The following is a 23,293-nucleotide window of genomic DNA, read 5'->3' as shown; positions in this document are numbered from 1 at the left end:
TTAAATGGGAGTTTTCCTCTCTACTGTTTTTACATGCGTGCTCGATATGAGGAATTGCTGCAAAGCCAAAGACAATGCAGACGGCTCTCTACTGTGGCCACACGCTCTTTCAGGAAGAGTGAATGCTGCTTGTCAATGCCTAGATGCGGGTTTCCTTCGAAAACTTTTTGACCTACCTAGCTATTAATTGAATTGATTTTGCAAAGGGCCTTTAGATGACATGTTGTGAACTGACGCTATATAAATAAACTTGAATTGGATATTTACTTAGATCTTGGAGTAGGGGCTTAACCTGACTCTCACCAGATGGATGTAGTTCTGTAGAGCTCCACACGGCTCCACACATCCATCTGGAACTGCTGCTTTGGGGAGGGAGTTTGATACCATATAAAATGGACAAGATCGCCGGGCAGGATTTTCGTAGATGTGATGTATCAGAGAAGCAACTCTTTGGTTTCAGACAACAATGGCGTATCGCAGCGAGGAAGCAAGGGTGACCAGGCATCTCCATTTTCTTTTATTAGAATTTTCAAATGTTACAAAACAAAAACACAGTAGCTCAGACCAAACAATGGACAATTAAAAAAAAGGGAAAATATCAAGTGCAGTCATCGAGTCAGTTAAACAAAAAACCTTGAAGTAGATGAGAGGCCAGCACAGGCCCGGTATACTAAGTAAGGGTCCCAGGTTGAATAGAAAGTGTCCATGGAAGTTAGAAGCAAACATGTAATGTATTCACTGGGAATATGCTCCTTTATCACATTGTGCCATAATTTCTTTGAGGGGACAGAGTCTGGCAGAAAAGGTTAACAGGTTATAAAGTCGCCTGTGTTTGGGCTTGATCTGAGGATCCGGGAGATCCAGGAGGAGATATCTTGGATTGAGCTGTATGGTAGTATTGAAAGTATAAAAGAAAATTAAGGCCGCAAGCATTGTCGATCGGCCCTCGCAGCCAAGCGCCGCTCCGGCCTATTGACCACCACGGGGGTTGGTGCACCGCCGACTGCCAGCCACCGCAGAAGCTGTCACGCATTTTCACTGCCCGTCCACCGGGCGATACACACGAATGCGTTGGGCAGCGCTCCCCCACGACCAGTGACGTGCGGTAGGGTTCATAGCTGGTGAGGCACTGACGTCATCAGAGTCAGATTTACAAATGTATACACTCTTACAGAGTAGACTCATTGCAAAGTGCTGAAGGAGACTGATTGATCCAAATAGAAAAAATATTGATTCTTTGATGAAAAAAATGAAAAAAATTATTTGTTATTTGATTGGTAACAGTTTATGAGTTATGATGGATTTCTGCATTTGTAACACATTCAAAAACTATAACACACATTACGCACATTTCATTACAGAAACAAAACATAATTAATTATCACTGTCTTACCTCTACTTATAAATGAAGTCCATGCAGCGCTCTTTCTGAACAAAAATATCAGTCACTTTCCGGTAAAAGTTCTCTTTATCTTCTTCAGATTTAAAACTCTCCCAGTCTCAGTGGAGCTCACTGCCAGGGAGGAAAGCCTTCCTTGATCAGTCCTTTTCCAGCTGTATGTTTAGAGTCTTTTTAGTGCTTTACTTGTTTAGCATATACATCCATAACTTGGTGTCACTCTACAGTTTTAGGATGACGAGCAGTGCTGCTTGAGCGCCCCCTGCCTAGAGGCCAAGGAACTGCAGGCCTCACCTACAACCAGCTCTTTGCCTTTTATGATTGCCCAGCAGCACACAAAAACATGTTACCTGCACACAGTTTGATCACCGAAACTCAATAAGCTATCCACATACATTAAATTGTGGAAAGTCAGTTCATAGCTATTTAAAAACAATTGAATTTATGATCTAGAGACAGGAAGATGAATTCACAGAATTGAAGCCAGCGCAGTTAACATGGGATTGCGCAATCCCAGGAGAGGCCAAGATCGCTGCGGCCTCACCGGCTTCACTATCAAGCGCCACCAAGGATTTACATGGAAAATAGCAAAAGGTCTGCGATTTTAAAGAGAATACGATCAAAAATGAGGAAATTAGATAAAAAAATTACTCATTAAAAATGACTGAGTGAATCACAATTTATATTATCATTATATATTTTCTTTCTTTCCATGAAGACAAGTGAGGCCTGGCCTCACTTGCCTCCCCTGACTGCACGTCACTGCCCATGACTCACAAAAAATCTGGTGCAGATCGGTCGATGCAGCGAGGAGATACAGCCGTTGAATAATGATAATGCATTTGGCCACCAGGCCGGACTAAATCGTTCGGCGGGCCGAACACGGCCCGCGGGCCGTACGTTTGACACCCCTGGTTTAAACATTAGTATACCAATTTAATCAAAGGTATCTTACCAGCTGTTAATCCAGCTTCATGTGAAAAGTTTACAAAACCTTTTTAGTTCTTTAAAGTTAATTGTTATTTCATGTATTTAAGGGTTTTGTTTCTTGCATTAAGACAGCTTGTATGAAAGTTTGACTTTCATGAAAGCAATTGGAATATTGCTAAAGTGTTACTTTAGCAATATTCCACATGTGTACGTTGTGTACCAACTTTCGTAATTCTAGCTTAAAGCATGGCTTGGGGCTGATCATTTAAAATATTCTAGTGGAAGCTATAGAGAAATTAGATTACGCCCACCAAAGTTTGTTATGGATTCCTGTCGGGGGATGGATAAGGATGCATCCAAGTTTTAAGCAGCTCGGCCCAAAACTGTGGAATTCAGAGCCAAACGTATGGCAGCGGCGTTTAAGGTGACTTTGCCACGCCCCCCTGCTCCATCGAGTCCACTTGAGGCTGGAATCCACAACACACCAACATGTCTTCTGTCTCTGGGCACAGTTTCATGTTGATTAGCTCAGAGGGGTAACATAGTGACCGTTTACAGCAAAACATGACACTTCCTGTTGTCAGGGGGCGTGGCCTAAGTAATGTCATCATTTAATCATTGGGTTTTGTAGGACACCCGATGATGATCAATCACTAAAGGTTTGGTGGCTCTGTGTGTTTCTGTGTATGAACTATAACAGTTTTGTGTTTCATGGCGAGTAGGTGAACTTTGACCCCTGCTAACCCGCCTTCAGCATGTTCAAAAACTCACCGTTTTGATAACTTTTAATTGGCCATGCCTTATGATAAGACTGACCGAGATTCAAGCCGATCACTAAAAATCCCTCGGAGGAGTTTGATCAAATACCAATGATATAAACGTCAAAATGTGGTCAAAATCAGACCTTCAATCTAAAATGGCCGACTTCATGTGATACTTGCACTATGACGTCAATTGTAAAATATGAGTGTCTTGGTGAGCTCTACAACTGGACCAAATTTCATGTCTCTACAATGAAGTAAGTGAATAGCAAAGGATCCTTTAAAAATTTCTAGGTGGCACCATTGAGACATTTTTCTCTAGATTTTTGTGACAACCTTAAAATACAAAATTTTTAAATAGTCACCATGCATTTGCCAAGTTTGGTGAGTTTTTGAATATGATAAAGCCCTCAAAAAGGCCCCTCTTTGGGGTGGCAGATTAATAATAATTAAAGCCGCAAGCGGCATCGAGCAGCCATCGCAGCCAAGCGCCACTCCGGCCTATTGGCCACCGCTGGGATTCATGCACCGCCGCCCGCCCGCCACCGCAGATGCTGTCATGCATTTTCTCCGCCCGTCTACTGGGCAATTCACACGAACGCGTTGGGCAGCGCTCCCCCACGACTCACAAAAAATTTGGTGCAGATCGGTCGATGCAGCGAGGAGATACAGCCATTGAATAATGATAATGCATTTGGCCACCGGGCCGGACTAAATCATTCGGCAGGCCGGATCTGGCCCGCGGGCCGTACGTTTTACACCCCTGGTTTAAACATTAGTATACCAACTTAATCAAAGGTATCATACTAGCTGTTAATCCAGCTTCATGTGAAAAGTTAACAAAACCTTTTTAGGTATTTAAAATTAATGGTTATTTCATGTGTTTAAGGGTTTCGTTTCTTGCATTAAGAGAGCTTTTATGATATGCTGGCCAAGTGTTCCGTACCGCAACATATACAGCTACCTTATGAACACGGCAGGCCAGTACAGACAAGAGAGCATGAAAACGATAAAACCACTGGACGGCTACAATTATTTCATATCGGGACATACGCACCAGCAACTCCCGCGACCCCATGAGGGATTAAGCGGGTCAGAAAATGGGTGGATGGATGGATGTTCAGACATGTTTGTGAAACAGCAGAAAGCGGAGTCGGACACAGACTCAGCAGAGAGGAAGACCCGCCCGGTATGTTAAAAAAAACATTGTTCACTACGGATTATTTTGGTGTTTTTGTCTTATTAAAATGGATGGGGGTGTTGGCGACGTTGCAGCGTAAACACAGACGTACTAGCGGGCGTAATGCAGCCGCTGTCTGGTGCACATGCGGTGTGCTGCTGCTGCAGCGCATCGACTCCGCTTCTCCCGGCCCCGTCTAGCGATCGCCACCTCCCCTCCGCCGCTATTTAAGTAGAACAATGACCAGTGCAGAATTAAGTTGAATTTACCGGAGATGAAATGTAGACTGCAAATTCTGTCGTGATATGATGGCTCCCACAGTCCATTGGGATTGTATGCCTGCTCCCTTTTCATTGAAATTATCCATTTCTTTCTTCTTTCTTCGTCCTTCGGTAAACGGAAGAAACTTACATCCGACGATTTGGAATGCCTCTGTGTGCAATCGGGAGCACAACAAGTCGTAGGCATTTTTTATATTCCAAAAATAAAATAACTAAAAGCACGCTCTAAGTCACCCATTTTGTCACGGTGTTTGGCGAGAACAGTCCTGCTCCCATATTAAAAAGGTTTCCAGAGTTTCCTTTTTTCACCTTCTAAATTAGAAACATTCTGTCCAGGAGCAATGCTGAAAAACTAGTCCATGCATTTGTTACTTCAAGGCTGGACTATTGTAATTCTTTACTATCACGAAGTCCACAAAATGCAGTTCAAAGCCTTCAGCTGATCCAAAATGCTGCAGAAGGAGTTCTGATGAAAATCAACAAGAGGGATCATATTTCTCCAATTTTAGCCTTCCTTCACTGGCTTACTGTTAAATCAAAAATAGAATTTAAAATTCTTCTACTAACGCATAAAGCCCTTAATAATCAAGCTCCATCATATATCAGAGCTCTGATTACCCCTTATGTTCCTAACAGAGCACTTTGCTCTCAGACTGCAGGTCTGCTGGTGGTTCCTAGAGTTTCTAAAAGTTAATGGGAGGCAGATCCTTTAGCTATCAGGCTCCTCTCCTGTGGAACCAACTCCCAGTTTTGGTCCGTGATGCAGACACCCTGTCTACTTTTAGGACTAAGCTTAAAACTTTCCTTTTTGACAAAGCTTATAGTCAGAGTGGCTCATGTTACCCTGAGCTATCTCTATACTTATAATAATAATTTAAATTTATTTAACTTTATTGATCTCACAATGGAGAAATTCAATTCTGTATCTTAACCCATCCCCTTGGGGAGCAATGGGCTGCCACTGTGAGGCGCCTGGGGAGCAATCAGGGGTTAAGGGTCTTGCTCAGGGACCCAGAGTGGCAGTCTGTGGGAGTTGAACTCAGAACATCTGGGACCCAAGCATAATGCTCTAAACAGCTGCGTTGTGTCTCTTCTCTGTCTTTTGTAATCCCCAGTCGGTCAGGGCAGATGACCGTTCATACTGAGCCCGGTTCTGCCGGAGGTTTTTCCTTCCCGTTAATGGGGAGTTTTTCTTTCTGCTGTCACTTCATGTTTGCTCAGTATGAGGGATTGCTGCAAAGCCATGTACAATGCAGACAACTCTCCCTGTAGCTCTACGCTTCTCCAGAAGTGAATGCTGCTTGTCACGACTTTGATGCAATTAACTGGTTGCCTTATATAGAAATTGTTTTGACCAATCTGTGTAATCTGAGTTAATCTGTATAATCTGATTGATTTTGACATTGTAAAGTGCCTTGAGATGACATGTTTCATGATTTGGCGCTATATAAATAAAAATTGAAATGTATTGAACAAGAGTAAGTTTGTCAGTTTTCAAGCATGATTTGTATATCTGTTCAACTTAACGCTTTATTGCCATTTGTATCATATTTGCTACATAGGTTTCTAGGGACTCTTTTCTTTAAACGTGAGCAATATTTACCTCAACAACCTGTTGGATATAATTTGATACATGTATTCTGCACCCTACTGGATTATCATTGCACTGCAGGCAGTGGAACGGCTTTTTTTCCCCTTTTCAAAATGTCTGTTCACGTGAGCTGGGTCGCACGCGATTTGCAGGAACGTTTTTTCCAGTTTTAGAGAGGTTAAGGCAACAATAACCAAAAAATTCTTATTCAGTTTTTTAGATTAATGCTTCATGTTTTGAGACATTGCCCAATTTCTCAGAAAAATATTATTTATATCACAGTTAAACCTTGTTAAAATGTGTGTATCATATTTGATACTGCAGGTATATAAGTTACTTTATCACTGAATAGTCATGCAACATTTTTTAAAGTAATGTATGTCCTTCCTGCCTCAATTGAGCCACATGCAATTTTTTTATTATTAATAATTATTAAATGCTATTTCATAATACATTTTGGATTCTTTCACCATAACAATCATTCTAAAACCTTACTCTTTGCGTTTTGAGCAGCAGTTTATGTAATTTTAGATGTCAAAAAGAATTGAGGAAGACAAGAGAAAAAGAAAGTACTGGGAAAATGTCATCAACATGATATTGGATGGCAATTAAAGTGACATAAAGCAGCTAGCAGAAGATGATGAGGATGATGATGAGGACTGGACTTCCAGTTCTCATCATCATTGAACAGGGATGAGGAAGACTGTAAGGATCAAAGTGTAGCCCAGATAGGCATGGAAGTTGAGGTCCAAACAGCAACTCTGGACACAGTCAGAAATTATTCAGTGAAGATCAATGTGAAAAGGAAAGAATACAAAAGAAGGATAATACAATATCAAGCCCCAATCAGGTGTGACATGACACCATACATGTATTTCAAGCAGTTTGTCACTGATGAAATGCTCCTGGGGATTGCAGATCAAACAGACATATGGGGCTTGTACATATTTGTTGGTATTGAACCTGTTATAAACGTTAGGATCGCAAATCCAAAACTCATATAATGGCTCACAGACCAGCCATGGTTGAAACATTTAACAAGTTCATGGGAGGTATTGATCTCCTTGATATTTTATCTGCACTTTACAAGTTCAGCTTTAGATCCCGAAGATCTGAAGCTGAACTTGTCTACTGTAAAAAAGTGTAAAGTACATCTTTGCCTAAACAATGACAGACACAATTTTGGTGTCTACCACGATGCAAAATAAATGGCTGTAAAAAGTTGTAGGTTAAAAAGAACTAAAGAAAAAACTGCCTGAAGTGTTCTTTAATTGTTGGATGTTTAGGCAAGATTTGTTTTTTTATATATGTCATGTTGTTGTGAGCCAAAAGTTCTAATAAAGCCTACCGTATCAAATGTGATACAAAAATAATATCATAAAAATAAGGATATAGCAAAAAAAATAAATTGGATTTTGTTTTCAAGCCTAATAAACATCAACATTCTAAAAAATTAGAATTGTTTGACTATTTTTTGATGGGCCAGGCTTTAAAGGGTTAAATATATTTGGAAACCAAAGACCGATAACTACTGAACAAGATAACTTGGTTTGTGGTTTATTTGTGGTCTCTTGCTGCCACCTGGTGGACAAGTTTGAGCAAATACCAATGCTGTCAATTTCAAAAGATTAAAAATATATGGTTTGAGGTGACCTGCCACGCCCCCTGCTCCATTGAATCCACTTGGGGCTGGAATCCACAACACACCAACATGTCTTCTGTCTCTGGACACAGTTTCATGTTGATTAGCTCAGATAATCAACATAGCGACCGTTTACAGCAAAACATGACACTTCCTGTTGTCAGGGGGCGCGGTCTTACTAATGTCATCATTTGACCATTGGATATTGTAGAAGACCCGATGATGATGAATCACAGAAAGTTTGGTGCCCTTGTGTGTTTCTGTGTAGGAGATATAACACTTTTATTTTTCGTGGCAAATAGGTGAACTTTGACCTCTGCTATTGCCCCTTCACCATGCTCAAAAACTCACCGTTTTGATAACTTTTAATTGACCATGCCTTATGATCAGACTGATCAGACTGACATGATCGAACTCCTGGGAGGAGTTCGATCATGCTGTAAATGTCAAAATTGAGGTCAAAATCAGACTTTCAGTCTAAAATGGCCAACTTCCTGTGATACTTGCACTGTGCGTTAATTGTAAATTCTGAGCGTCTTGTTGAGGTCTACAACTGTACCAAATTTCATGTCTCTACGACAAAGTAAGTAAATAGCAAAGGGTCCTTTGAAAATTTGTGACGACCTTAAAATACAAAATTTTTAAATAGTCACCATGCATCTGCAAAGTTTGGTGAGTTTATGAAAATGAGAAAGCCCCCAAAAAGGCCCCTCTTTAGGGGGGCATAATAATAATAATATTAATAATAATAATAATAACAATTAACACTACAGATACAATAGGCCTTCGCAATGCTTCGCTGCTCGGGCCTAATTAACAGTACAGATACAATAGGCCTTCGCAGTGATTCGCTGCTCGGGCCTTATTAACAGTACAGATACAATAGGGCTTCACAGCGCTTCGCTGCTCGGGCCTAATAATAATTAACACTACAGATACAATAGGCCTTCGCAGTGCTTCGCTGCTCGGGCCTAATTAACAGTACAGATACAATAGGGCTTTGCAGCGCTTCGCTGCTCGGGCCTAATAATTAACACTACAGATACAATAGGCCTTCGCAGTGCTTCATTGCTCGGGCCTAATTAACAGTACAGATACAATAGGGCTTCGCAGCGCTTCGCTGCTCAGGCCTAATAATTAACACTACAGATACAATAGGCCTTTGCAGTGCTTCGCTGCTCGGGCCTAATAATAATTAACACTACAGATACAATAGGCCTTCGCAGTGCTTCGCTGCTTGGGCCTAATTAACAGTACAGATACAATAGGGCTTCGCAGCGCTTCGCTGCTCAGGCCTAATAATTAACACTACAGATACAATAGGCCTTTGCAGTGCTTCGCTGCTCGGGCCTAATTAACAGTACAGATACAATAGGGCTTCGCAGCGCTTCGCTGCTCGGGCCTAATAATAATTAACACTACAGATACAATAGGCCTTCGCAGTGCTTCGCTGCTCGGGCCTAATTAACAGTACAGATACAATAGGGCTTCGCAGCGCTTTGCTGCTCGGGCCTTATAATTAACACTACAGATACAATAGGCCTTCGCAGTAATTCACTGCTCGGGCCTAATTAACAGTACAGATACAATAGGGCTTTGCAGCGCTTCGCTGCTCGGGCCTAATAATTAACACTACAGATACAATAGGCCTTCGCAGCGCTTCGCTGCTCGGGCCTAATAATAATTATTACTACAGATACAATAGGCCTTTGCAGTGCTTCGCTGCTCGGGCCTAATTAACAGTACAGATACAATAGCGCTTTGCTGCTCGGGCCTAATAATTAACACTACAGATACAATAGGCCTTTGCAGTGCTTCACTGCTCGGGCCTAATTAACAGTACAGATACTATAGGGCTTCGCAGCGCTTCGCTGCTCGGGCCTAATAATTAACACTACAGATACAATAGGCCTTCGCAGCGCTTCGCTGCTCGGGCCTAATAATAATTAACACTACAGATACAATAGGCCTTCGCAGTGCTTCGCTGCTCGGGCCTAATTAACAGTACAGATACAATAGCGCTTCGCTGCTCGGGCCTAATAATTAACACTACAGATACAATAGGCCTTCGCAGTGCTTCGCTGCTCGGGCCTAATTAACAGTACAGATACAATAGGGCTTCGCAGCGCTTCGCTGCTCGGGCCTAATAATATTTAACACTACAGATACAATAGGCCTTTGCAGCGCTTCGCTGCTCGGGCCTAATAATAATTAACACTAAAGATACAATAGGCCTTCGCAGTGCTTCGCTGCTCGGGCCTAATTAACAGTACAGATACATTAGGGCTTCGCAGCGCTTTGCTGCTCGGGCCTAATAATTAACACTACAGATACAATAGGCCTTCGCAGTGCTTCGCTGCTCGGGCCTAATTAACAGTACAGATACAATAGGGCTTCGCAGCGCTTCGCTGCTCGGGCCTAATAATTAACACTACAGATACAATAGGCCTTCGCAGTGCTTCGCTGCTCGGGCCTTATTAACAGTACAGACACAATAGGGCTTCGCAGCGCTTCGCTGCTCGGGCCTAATAACTAGAAAATTTCTGAAAAAATTTAGCAAGGCGCCTGCCTCATGGTGCGTACCGTATCGTCAATAATACTGACAGGAAGTAACACTGCGAATTTCAGGTTCCTACTGTCTTCACGGACCCGCAGCGGCCGTCAAAAGGTGGCATGTTAAGTCAATAAAGCATGTCCCTGACCTCCTAGGAGCCTCTTGGTAGCAGCATTGTCATGGAGACTCACTGACAGCTGTAGCCCTGTGTTTACTCATCATTATCTTTATCATGTGCGGTACTGAGTAGAATGCGTGATTTTAGTGTCTTTTAAGAATTTCTGCAGCATGTAGCAGTAGGCAAAAAGGGGTCAAAAATGACTGTTTGACACCTCGTAAAATAGACATGCTTTATCCAACATGGCCCATATTTGTGGTGGAGCTTTCTCTCTAAAGGAAGTACAGACTCTGTCAAGGATAAGTTGGTGAGACCTTCCTAGAGCTACTTCCAGTTAGCAACATGCTAACCGTTAACCGCTAACATGGTTGTGTTCAGTATCACCGGGTGATGGTACTCTGTTAGTTTGGTCCAAATCCTATACTGGGAAGTGCCTCAAAAAGGGTGCAAATACTTAATGTCACCAAAGGTCAGCAAAGATCATGGGTCAGATTGGCCTTCATTAGCAATACAGCCTCACCAAATCTGGCCCCAGAACTCAATATTTGACCAAAATGGTGTGTAGTGCCATTTCTCACAGGTGGGTGGTGCTGTATCGGCCGGGGGGAAGGGGGGTTGTGTCTGGGCATCCTGCCAGGTCCTGTTGGAGTCAGAAGCCCAATAGGAAAGCATGTGAAATCCAAAAAGGAACAGAAAGTTGACACTTGTCTGATAATCACTGGAAATGTTTAAAATTTTAAAAGGAAGTGACTGTACAAATTTCAGATTCCTACATTCATCACAGCCACTGCAGTGGGCGTCGAAAGTTGCCATGCAATGTCAATGGCACATGTCCCTGGCCTGTAGTAACATCTGGCCAGCATAGCTCAGTTGTCATGGAAACTCCCTCACACCTTTTGTTGCATGCAGAAACTTGGGTCAGAGTCTGTCTAATTGGAATAGAATGGAATACTTTGCCTCGAACAACCCTCGATATTTCATGAACCGTAAATGGTAGAGACATAATTTGCACATGCATAGTGCGCTAGGTTGGGGGAAGTCGGCTCGTAGACGCATGTAGCCCTGCTTCAACAGCAGGATGCGCTCACGATCACCCCACGAGGGCCGAAGGAATTTAAAAAATATTTGATTTTCATCTGACTGTATGATTCCTGATCGGAAGGCAATTGTGAGAGGATAATTGCCCCTCATTACCCCCTGTATACCACATGGAGGACGCATGATGAAGTGGCTTCGATATTTTCATCATGCTGACACACAGTGTCCACAAGTGGGCTTAATTTATCACCGATTACCTTAGTATATACATTAATATAAGCTGTCATAGAGTCAAAAGCCTTGGCCAATTGTCAGATTGAGGTTTCCAAGAGCGTCAATGCTAGGTGGCTTGTCGCATCTTAAGGTGACTGGCTGGTTTCAGGGGAAACACCCTTTTTGTCTTTAGTCTTCCGAGTTTTGCCCATGCTGTCAAAAAATTATGGCCAAAACGTTTCCAGGGACATAGCCCTAACACAGACCCGGCTGCAGAAACAAAATACAGGGGGGGCATTCAATTTTTTTAGGGGGGCACACTTTAAAATCAAAAAGAAAATTATATATATATATATATATATATATATATATATATATATATATATATATATATATATATATATATACAGTGTGCGATTTGCAAAAAAAGCAGAGGGGGGGATCATTTCCTCGATTAATCACATAATGTCGATAGGTAACTCGAGATTATTTGCAAATTAATTGTATGTTTTATCCTTTTATTTCTGAAAGTGTAATAGCCTGTTTGGGCATTTTAATATGCAATTTTGCAATAATGACACTAATAAATACATGCTTGTACAAAAAATATTTTTATTTTGTTATTTTTCAAGCACTTTTGAGAATTGGAATGAAAACATCCTAGTGCCAAATGTTAAACTCTGGACTATGATGGCTAAATGACTAATCATGACGCCCTGATGTTTACACAATGTGTAAATAAATTTGTAAATAAATACCATGCTGATATATTTTTTTGCCTCTTAAACAAAGATAGACATGGTATTAGGCATTAATAAAAAAAAATTACATTTCAATAAATTCATAAGTTTTATTGTTCGTTTTTTCACTCTCTCTCACACACATCAAATTCTGAGCTTTCACACCAACAATAGCTTCTTTGAATATTTTTGCTTGCTGTTTATATCCATACTCATACAGTTTAAGCCTGGAAAAAGGTTTAAATCTCCAGGTCATTCCAGTCTTACACTTTGTTTGCAACTGGACAGGAGCTTAATACCCTGAATGAGACTGTTTAGCAACTGTTTAGTAACTCCAGGTCCTTCGTTTGGCAACGTGATTCAGCCTTAGTTTGTCAAATACAGAGAAAACAAATTAATAAGCATTAAAGTACGGTTTATGGGTTGGGTTTCTGCAATGTTATCAGCATGTTAAAAGCTCATCTTCAGAACCAATGTCTGCTTAAAATGGTGATCTGCACCAAGTAATCTACTTTCAGCAGTTATCACCGGTTATTGCACCGTAAACTGCAGAAAATACGTGCAGAGTTGCTCTGTCTGCCTTTACTACCGTCGGCTCCTATGGCGGAGGGATATTTCAGCTGGATACACTCGGTGTCTAGTGCAGGCAGGTCTCTTAATAACGCTGTTTCGTCACTTATTTTAGAGCCCAAACAAGCGATTTAACTTTCAGAAACGTGCCCAAAAAAAAAACGCAACCCGTGACTTATAAAATTTACAAGCGCCTACAAGAAGCCTAAAGTCGCATGGAATGAACAGTCTGTGCAACAGTGAGCGCGGATCTGTTTTTTGCTACAGTCTAAACTACGGAAAGCGCCGAGGGTAAAAGAAGCACAGTCCGGGAGCGCGGCGGGGAAAAACATTAGGGAACGGTGTGTGTGTTTTGACGCGCAATTAACGGCGACAAAAACAAAATGTCGGCGTTGTGGTCTTAAGCGTTAAAACTGACAGCCCTAATTTATATACATTTTTAAATTCAGACCAGAGGGGGGGGTGGGGGGGTGTATCCCCCCCAGGGATAAAACATGAATGACCAGAGGGGGGGGCGTCACAAGCAGAGGGGGGGTAAATCCCCCCGGCAAATTCGCACCCAGAATATTATATATATATATATATATATATATATATATATATATATATATATATATATATATATATATATATATATATATATAAAAATTAGGCAGTTTTCCAACCAATTAGGCTTTTGAACACAATTAGGCTTTCGAGCTGGAAAATAAATAGCTTATGGGCAGATTGTAAAAAATTTCGGAAGCTTTTCATAACATTTGTTGGGCTTTTAGAAAGAATTACTAACAAAATATATCAAAATAGTCATCTATTTTTTTTAAATAAGTTCAATCTGTCGATCAGACATCATCAATGAATAATAGTTATAATGAATAATATTGATTGTTATAATAAAACAAGAAAAGAACAATGGTTAATCAAGTGTTTGGTCAATGTAAACGCCCAAGAGGGGTTGAGTTCTACTGATCAACTTAAAAATATTTCATGACTGCGTGTAAGAGAAATGTTTAATTGAGCTATACTGAGAGAAATTAAGTTTATATTAAGGTAGATTTACAACTCATGTTGGGAAGCTATTTATAATAAAAAAATTCCGGTTGATATATCCTGATTGTTAAAGAGATCTTGTGTGTTATTTGGTTGTCTGATTGTACATTTTGTTTAGAGCCCATATGCACAGTTTTTTTTCTTTGCTTCAGCACAGTTGTGTGCTAATGGCATGTTCTTTATGTGTTTAATAGTTCTGTGCTTTTAACATGAGGAAGCTTGAGATTTGGGCTTGTTTTTTTCTTTTAAGTTGGGCAGGTTTTATGCTAGTTTGAGTTACTGGAAACTAACAGTGACATAGCGTAACCTGTAGAGCTGTGTCTTAACTCAAAAGTCCAGCATAAGCTATACTGCTAATAAACATGAGCACTGGTGTAAGGCTGAACATTGACTGAAGTAACAATTCTGACTAGAACAGGTTCTGTAATTACAGCAGCTATGAGAACAAGGAGCAGAACAGCTTGCGCTCCTAGCTGTCCTAGCTAACCCTCCTAGCGTGAATGTTTACTCCGGTTTAGACTTCAGTGCTGACATTTTAAACAGAAATTAATAGCGCTCCTTCCAGATCGCTCTCTGCTTCGTTGTCACTTTTTGTAATTGTTTGGTAATCAGACCAAATTTCCATCCCGCTCTGACCACAGCCGAACTGCGGCGGCGAGTGAAGGCTATGACTCGGTGTCCCGCCCCACTCCAGCTGTGATTGGCTAGCATGTTGCTGTCAGTCGTTGATTTGATTGGTTAAATTGTATGATTGGCACATCAAAGATAGTACTAAAAGGACGATGGCCACTCCGAGGTTAAAAAAAATAAAAAAAAATAAAAAAAGACAGCTTCCAGTCCAGGGCGGGCACAGCTGTCTCACAGGGCGGGCACGGCCCCCCAATGCCGGCCCATACCGCCGGGTCTGCCCTAACAGCCACAGCTGGTTCAGAGCACAGTTCAAGGGATTGTCAAGATATTTAGAGAAATAAGACTGAGTGGCATGAAACCTTCACTGAGACGCTGTGTTCTCTTTGGTGAGTGGTTAAAGTAGCACGTCAGTAAATATGATGGACAAGAGGTTTATCCAGTCATATGCAGGATTTTTGATAAGGCCCCTCCTTCTGAAGTACATCTACAATGGAGCAATCCCAGATGGATGTGTAGAGCTCTGGGGCTCGTTCTTTATACGTTGCTTAAAACATCCAAGATTAAATGTGACATCCAAGGTAATATCATCGTGCTAATCATGATCCGGCCAAATGGGTTCTTCGAACACACCTGTTGTTTATGATTAGTATGGCTGGATTGAGTTATCTGAGATAACTGCCGTTCATGCGTCGGTTTAAAAAGGGAAATGTATCGATAATAGAAACAATGATCAGCAATGCTGCTATTGGCTGTTCAGCATGGCCAAAGAATGCGCACCATTTTTCTCCCAAGCAGAACAAGAGCTTTTAATGGAAGGTTATGATGAATTTGAGTAATTAATTAAAATGACAGAGAACACCTCAAAGTCTGGTAAAGCCAGGAGAGAGGGCTGCAAATTGCTCTGTGTCTAGATAATCCATCTATAGTGTTTTCTAATACAATATACAGCACGACAGGAAGCAAGCCTTTCAAAATAAAACTACACTTCACAATAAAATGGCCTGAACAAATTTCAGTCTTCTTACTGAATATGATAAAAATAAAAAGCAAATCATTATACAAATGACTTAAATATTTTCTATTTATGGCTCTAACACAACTTTTTCCTCTTTTAAAAGCCACTGTTAAACGATGTTTGTCTGTTTATAACAGCCACCAAGAAAAATCTCTCTACAATTACACTGTCGCGCTGCACTAAAGGATCCTGTCTATCTTGCAATATGTGAACAATTCAAAAAGCTTTGCAAATAATTCTTGCACCTTCCGCAACAGGTTGCTGTCGTAAAAACGGACATGGCTACGACAGACTTCCCTATCTCCTCCGCTTATAAAGCTGCGATCTAATCCTGTTTACATGAAATAAACCTGCTCTCGATCAGGCTGAAGTTTGAGCACATGTTGCTATGACAGCAAGTCCAGGATGACTGTCGAAGAACCAAACAATCCAAGATCATGCCAAATCATCAACAATCAAATCCAGCTTACCGAGTTAGCGACGTACGAAGAACGAGCCCCTGCAGAACGAAATCCCTCTGGTATGATTTGGGGTTTTTGTTTGTGTTTCCTTTGGACTTTTGTCACCTCTCAGCCACCTGCCACTATTCTGTCAGCTCTGCCCCTGTCAATTAGCCCACATCAACTCCACCTGCTGCCAGTAATTAGATTCAACTCTTCTCACCTGTCCACCAGCCCACATAAACCCGCCTCAGCCAACTTATCCCCGCCAGAATGTCTTCACCTCGGTTCTCACGTCGGTTCTCGCTTCTTTTTCCGTTCTTTATTACTCTTTGCAATATGCGCTTTAGTGTTATTTTAGTGTTTCTGTTGAGTCCACACACTACCACTAGAGGATGTCTGTTACATTGATGGCTTAGAGAAGGTTGGATACACAGATAAAAAATAAACCATGTGTAAATATGGATAAAAATTCCAGAGTTTAATATACGTATCTGTAAAAGATTCATGGACCTTCTGTTAGCAGAAATGGTTGCAATAATTATTAGTTTACCGGACCGGATAGGGCGGGGATATACACAGATTCAAAAACAGAAATAGAAAATATTCAATCAAAAAGAAACTTTAGGAAAGACATTGTCTTACAAATTCATCAGAGTTTATTCCGATTACTAGGTGTGAAATAGACATTCATTTCAGTTAGGTACCAGCACATGAAGAGGTGAGAGGAAATGAAATAGCAGATATGCTAGCTAAAATGGCTTTGGGAAAGTATATAATGGTTGAGATTTCATTTGGGAAAGGGGAAGGTAAATGAATAATTTAAAAGAAAGAAACAGAAATATGGCAAAAAATATGGATGAAAATGAGAAAGGAAGAAGAGTATATAGAGTTCAAGAATCTGTAATAATTAGAAATTTGTCATGATTTGGGTATTTGTTTATTTTGCCTTTGGACTTTTCTGGACTTTTCTTTAGCCGTCCACCTCTCAGCCACTAGCCACCATCCAATCAGGTCAGTCTCTCTACACCCAACATCCTACTCTAGATCATCGCCACCTGTTGCCACTAATTAGTTTACTCTGCTCACCTGTTTCTCTGTCTATATATACCTGCTTCTGCCAACTCTTCCCTGCCAGAACGTTACTTCTCTTCTCCCCAGTTCATGTGTGCTCAGCCGGCTGGACTCTTCTGTTAAGGTTGCCTGTGTCTGCCTGCTGCAGTTCTGCCTGTTTCTCTGTGAGTTCCAGCTGCTTGCTTTGCTCGTTCTGGTGGTTCCCCGGTTCACATCGCCTGTTCTGCTCTGTCGCTATCTGCATCCTCTGGTCTCCTGCTCATCCCTTCCTGTCTGCACCTTCTGCCGTAGCTCATCTGTTCAAGTCCCGGTTCTGCTTATGTGCCTCACCCACCACTATTCATCCTTCTCAATAAACCTTTTAAAAGTAACTCTGTGTCTGGCTGAATATTGGGTTCACCAGCAGTAAACATTACAAAATTATGGGAGAAAGAAGCAGAAGAGAAGATGTGATTTTCACTAGACTAAGAATTGGTCATACCTACTTGAATGACTTTTGTTTATACGAGGGAAAAGGAATAATGATAAATGTGAGGGTTGTGGTGGAAATGAAAATGTGGATCATGTTTTGTTGAACTGCTATAAATATGCAACTGAAAGAGAGAGGATGAGGGAAGTAATTAGGGAAACAGGGAGAGAATGGAGTATTCAAGGAATATTAGGGACAGGTGGGGATAGGGAGGAATTAAGGTAATTAATAAAGCATTGTTTTTAATTTTTACATAACACAAAATAAAAAAAAACAGACTATAGTAGTGGTGGAACATATAAAGCTTTACACTGTTGTACAGTAGGTGGCGGTATGCACCTGTAAGTTATTTGTAATCCGCCAAACAAAAGAAAAAGAGGAGCAGGAGAAGAATAAACCTTCCTGATATATGCTAATGGAAGCACAATTTGTGTGTCTCATCTTTTGGTGTCACAGGTCAGTAAAATGTATTTTCTGCACATACATTGTTTACCTGTAAGAGTGGAAAAGATTATTGAATCGTGAGTCTACTTAGCAAATCTTGTTATGTAAGTTTCTGCTTAGTATTGTGTGGAAAAAGGAAAAAATTTTCTGGATGCTAATTAATGCTAATGCTATTGGGCCTTTGTGCACTTGTTGAGCTGAGAAACAGCTGAAGGACTGTTGAATTTACCTATTTTGAACTTATTGTATTTTGCAATTTATAAAGCAGGTATGACCCCAAAGGACATTGTTTTGGTCTTTATTTGTATTTATTTGTTTATTTATGGGTTATGGAAAAAAGAGAAACTATATTATGTAATTTATCAGGTAAGGAAAGTAATAGCTGTTTATGTGTGAAGCTCAGTAAAGAGACACAGGTTAACAACAGCATTTCAGGTTCAGTAGTCTTTTTGTGGTAAGAGAAAATACTGTTTTCTGTTTGAGTAATGGAAACAGGTAAAAGCTAAAATGCTTGCATATATAAGTATTTTATTTGTGCAGAATATAGTTAAAAGGCAGATTCAGGTATTTCTTTTGATTGTTAAAATATAAAAGGTCTGAGAAAAAGGGACAATGTTATTTGAGTTAAAGCACCATCTAGACTGTAAAATTATTTAGAGAATTAAAAGCCATCTGTAAACAGATTTTATTTGATTAAAAAATATTGTTAAATGGAGCATGTTAAAGAGTTCTTCAGTTTAAAGGGAAATTATAGCAAATTGTGATTGTACTGAATCTAAGTGCTATAGTTATTCAGTGATAACTGAAGTAATGATGTAAAGTATTGTCTTTTGAAGTATTATAGATGGAGAGTGTTCACTACACAAAAAAAGGAATAATAATAAACTGTCCTGATAGACAAACAAAAGCATTACCCTAAGCCCATCCAAGGTTGCTGGGTAATATATGGATCTGATCAGCTGGTGGCTCAACGCAATTAATCAAATTTTCTCTATGAGAAAACCAGGCGAGGGCAGCCGAGCTGTCCTGTGGGGACATATGCTACCGGATACAGCATGGATTCATGGGGAGTTTGGAAGATGAGATGTCTGTCTATGTTTTCCATCGAGGGCGTGGAAGATGCTTAGATAATTGGGTTTATGATAACATGATATCTGCTTATTGGAGCTGGCGGTTACCTGACATATCGGCAAATATGGAAGATCTTGGCAGCAGTTTTGGCCATAATAAGGGCGGCAGGAGTTTGTTAGGGGGTTGAACTTGGCTGTGATTACCACACTCAGATGCGTAGTGAACAAAACTGCAAGCTGGATGCAATATCTGCATAGTATCCTATGCCAGCAGAGGTTTTAACTGAATGGTGTAATGGAAAAACTTTGGGGAGATTTCTAGCTCGATTTACGGCAGAAAGTCAGCTGTTTTAGACTTGCCATGAAGACGGACCAGCAGAGACTCGTCTGCTGACACAGATTTCACAGTCAGCCTGAAACAAAACAATTTTGTTGTTATTGAATCCGGCACCCTGATGGCTTGCCTTGGAGGCTGGCTTATCTCAAATTCTCCTGGATGTTATGCAAACAAGACGTTCTTACCCGCACCTGGACCCGCTCTGAGAAACTGTGGACTCTGCTACCTGCCTCTGAAGAGCTGTGAACACTGCATCCTTCATCCTCTCAATAAAGACTATTAATTTTAGTCCCGTGTGTTGTGGTTCTGGGTTCATCCAAGACAAAATCATGACAATGTCTGCTGTTTTGTGCTGAGGATTTTTTTCTTATATTGCTCACACAGTCAAAGAGACAGTTTTCCCCCTCAACCATCCTAATGTATTCCTTTCTTCGCTTTGGAAGAAGGCGGCGCCTGGTAAGGCTCCGGCCGCAGTTTCCCGTCTACCCCTTTATATCTTTCTCTTGATGGGCTGTACTGAAACAAAATTTTCCTCACAGGGGACAAATAAAGACATTCAATTCTATTCTTTATCCTCTTCTCATTATTGTAGATTCCATCTGGGGGGCTCTAAGTGGACTCAAATGCCATTTACAGAAGACTGCACCCCCACACTGAGTCTTATCCTGTCAAGTCTTCAACTAAGTCTCCCCAGATGACCCAATCCTCACATCCTTTCCACCCTTTCCTTAAAAAAAACTGTGGTCCTTGCTAGTGAAGAGAGATTATGCAATTCTGGCTGACTCCATTGTTAAATGTACTGGTTGGCATGATAAGTTGTTGATTAATGGATTTTAAAGAAAGAATTACCTTTTTTGCTCTCCTCTGTGACGTTGCCTTCATGCAGGATAAAATAAGGAGCATTGTCGTTTTGGTCCAGTACAGTCACAGTCAATGGAATGTTTGCCTCTGCCTCTTCCCCACTCTTTAATCTAGCTATGCCTGTTAGCTGCAGGAATTAGATGGGGAGGAATTAGACATTGCACAGATGGCCTGGCCAAACAGAACTTCAGGATCAGTCATGTACTAGTGTTTCTGTTGTCAAATCTAATTTAAATACTTTCTTCTAGGTAGTTTATAATGAAATAAACTGGAAAATAAAATTCCAATGCTACTAATTGTCATCAAATGTAAATCAGTGACAAATGTTTGTGGAAAGTTAATAGGCTAGCACACCAATGGTTCATGTTGACCTAAAATACTGGATGTTTGAGTGCATATCAAACAATAATAGTATAAACCCCATCCAACTATAATTAAATTGAAATGCATATGAAGGGAAAGAAAATTGTGTAGAAAAATACAGTTTTTCATGTGCTGTTCAGAGCTGGATCAGCTGCAGCACTGGCACAATTAGCTCGTTATGTGGCTACCAGAGGAGTTTGTATGAAAAAATATACCCAACCATCTTGAAATATAGGCATCAAAACAGAGGGGGAAACTGAAATAAAATGTCTTACAAGTTCCTCTAAAATCAGATCAAAGGGCTCCAAAGACTGTCAACATACAGGGACTTGTATTTTGTCAAAAACACAAAGTCAAAATCTGAGTCATTGCACATGCCCATTAACTCTTAATTGATTGGATCAGAGTTGTTGTACTATTATATGCATACTTTTGAACTGAATTTTTTTTCTGTTTACTCACTGGTCACAGAGTAGAGATTAGTTTAAACCCCCCAATAGCTAATTGCCTGCTGGTGGTGGTCAGAGAGGCACCGATGTATGGCAGCCTCACTTCTGTCAGTCTGCCCCAGGGCAGCTGTGGCTACTAACATAGCTCACCACTGTCAGGGTTTGAATGTGCATGTGAATGGATGACTGACTGACTGTAGTGTAAAGCGCTTTGGGGTGGTCAGACTAGTTAAAGCACTATACAAGTAAAAGCCATTTACCATTTAATTCAACTCTCCTAAGCTTCACTAATATTGCATACATTTAAGAACCGTGAAACCTGGCACCATCAGATGTCATTGCAAAGCTGTGTGCTGGATAAACATTGCTTAACTCTGACATAATCACCCTACATAGCTGTATTTTACCAAAAACTAATTAGTTTCTCTTTCAATTTGATAATGGTGTTTATTATATTCCAGGTGTTGCAAAAAGGTCCATCAGAATGCTCACAAAATTAAGAGGTTACTGCACTGAACTGAAGGTTTCCCCCATCAACATTTGCACATAAGGTTTGGATACCACCTTGTGTGCATTCCAGGTCTGTCTGTCCTGAAATAATACCATTTATCACCATCACCAGCATCATAATTATTATTATTAGGCGTATGAGTAGTAGAAATATTGATAAAACTAGTAAGTGTCACATTATAATTAGTAGTCCCACTCAGTCCATGAGAATACAGTGATTGTTTCTTGTATTTCAGTTGGACTGATGTAATGTTTCAAAGACCTAATGGATTATACCAATAATGACCTACATTGTAGGATGGGTATTTTTCCCTGTCCAGAACACCAGTGATGCGTATAAATCCAGTATTGTGGTCCACCACAAACAGGTTGTAAGGTGGTTCACTGGCTCCTGCACCTGTCAAATGATATTCCACCTTTTTATCTTTGTCTTGGTCAGAGCGAATCTGAAAACAAAACATGGCATATCAATTTTGGAAAGAAAACTCATACCATGACCCAACAACATCTCTTACATTGACATATTCAATTAAATGTTTAAACATTTTTATGGTGCCAAGAGAACTGCTAAATGTGTAACATGTTGTCACACAGAAACAGGTCTTTAGACTTTGGCACCTCCTGAATTACACAGAGCGGAAAGGTGATTACACTTGACATTTAGCTTCCAATCAAGGACATGTGCTGGACATCAAATCTTTAACTACTTTGGGAACAAGACTGCTACTAAATGAGCGCATATTGAAACTTATCTTCATCATCTTTTTGTAGAAAGTTGGTCAGAAATAGTAAGGTAATCAAAAACCTTAAAAAATATTTCTGAAACCCTTTCTGATAGTTGAGATATCCTCTTGCTTTCTGACCTCATCATGAGTTATATTATATTCAATTGGAACAAAGAACCTTTGCAATGAATTCCAAATGGGTGTAATTGGTGTTCTCCATCAGCTTGGCAGGAGGAAGGATCCATTCCCTTCTTATTCTTCTCAGTGTTTTTGTTCTCTTCTCCTTTGCATCAGCACTGATAATCTGAACCAGAAACAAGATTATTGTGATTAGTCTATCATTGTAATATAAAAGTTTTGACTCAGATATAGTCTATCATCTATCATATACACAGTCATTTAATAAACAAGGATATTATTAATAAGTAAAAGGTTTGGCTCTTGCTGACAGGAAATGAGATTGGGAGAGGGGAAAAGACATGTGACAAAGGTCCACATGCCGGGACTTTTACTGGGATGGCCGCGTTGAGGACCGAGGCCTGCAAACATGAGTCTCAAGCACTGCCATGCCCTTTGGAAAGTTCCATCCGTCCGCTTTCTTCCGCTTTCTATTAGATATTACATTACTATTAATGTTCCACTGCTTAAGCTACAACAGGCAGCAAAGATACAGGGAGAACTCCAACATCTGTCATTATGAGAGGTTGTTGGCAGGACCAAAATGTAAATAGGATCTTGGGACTAGAATGGTGAGTACGAAATATTTAATCAATATGAATGAAAACATACAAAAGCAGGATACAATGCACCCTGTGCAAAAAGAAACAATAGTATCTGGCAAA

At 40.5% G+C, this 23,293-nt stretch overlaps 1 protein-coding gene across 2 annotated transcripts in view; it reads right to left on the bottom strand.

The window, feature by feature from the left end:
* Positions 1–22,755, bottom strand: part of LOC105922309 (desmoglein-2) — a gene marked incomplete at its 5' end in the record, with an annotated part of 61,304 nt that extends 38,549 nt beyond the window's left edge. For both annotated transcript variants that reach the window (XM_036131670.1, XM_036131671.1), the window contains 3 exon segments: positions 20,393–20,531; positions 22,017–22,172; positions 22,630–22,755. In XM_036131670.1, the coding sequence (XP_035987563.1) occupies positions 20,393–20,531; positions 22,017–22,172; positions 22,630–22,755 (421 nt within the window).
* Positions 22,756–23,293: the final 538 nt, after the last annotated feature.

This window comes from Fundulus heteroclitus, unplaced genomic scaffold, assembly GCF_011125445.2.
Source record: "Fundulus heteroclitus isolate FHET01 unplaced genomic scaffold, MU-UCD_Fhet_4.1 scaffold_45, whole genome shotgun sequence".
Taxonomy (NCBI): domain Eukaryota; kingdom Metazoa; phylum Chordata; class Actinopteri; order Cyprinodontiformes; family Fundulidae; genus Fundulus; species Fundulus heteroclitus.
This window is presented reverse-complemented; position numbering and strand designations above follow the sequence as displayed.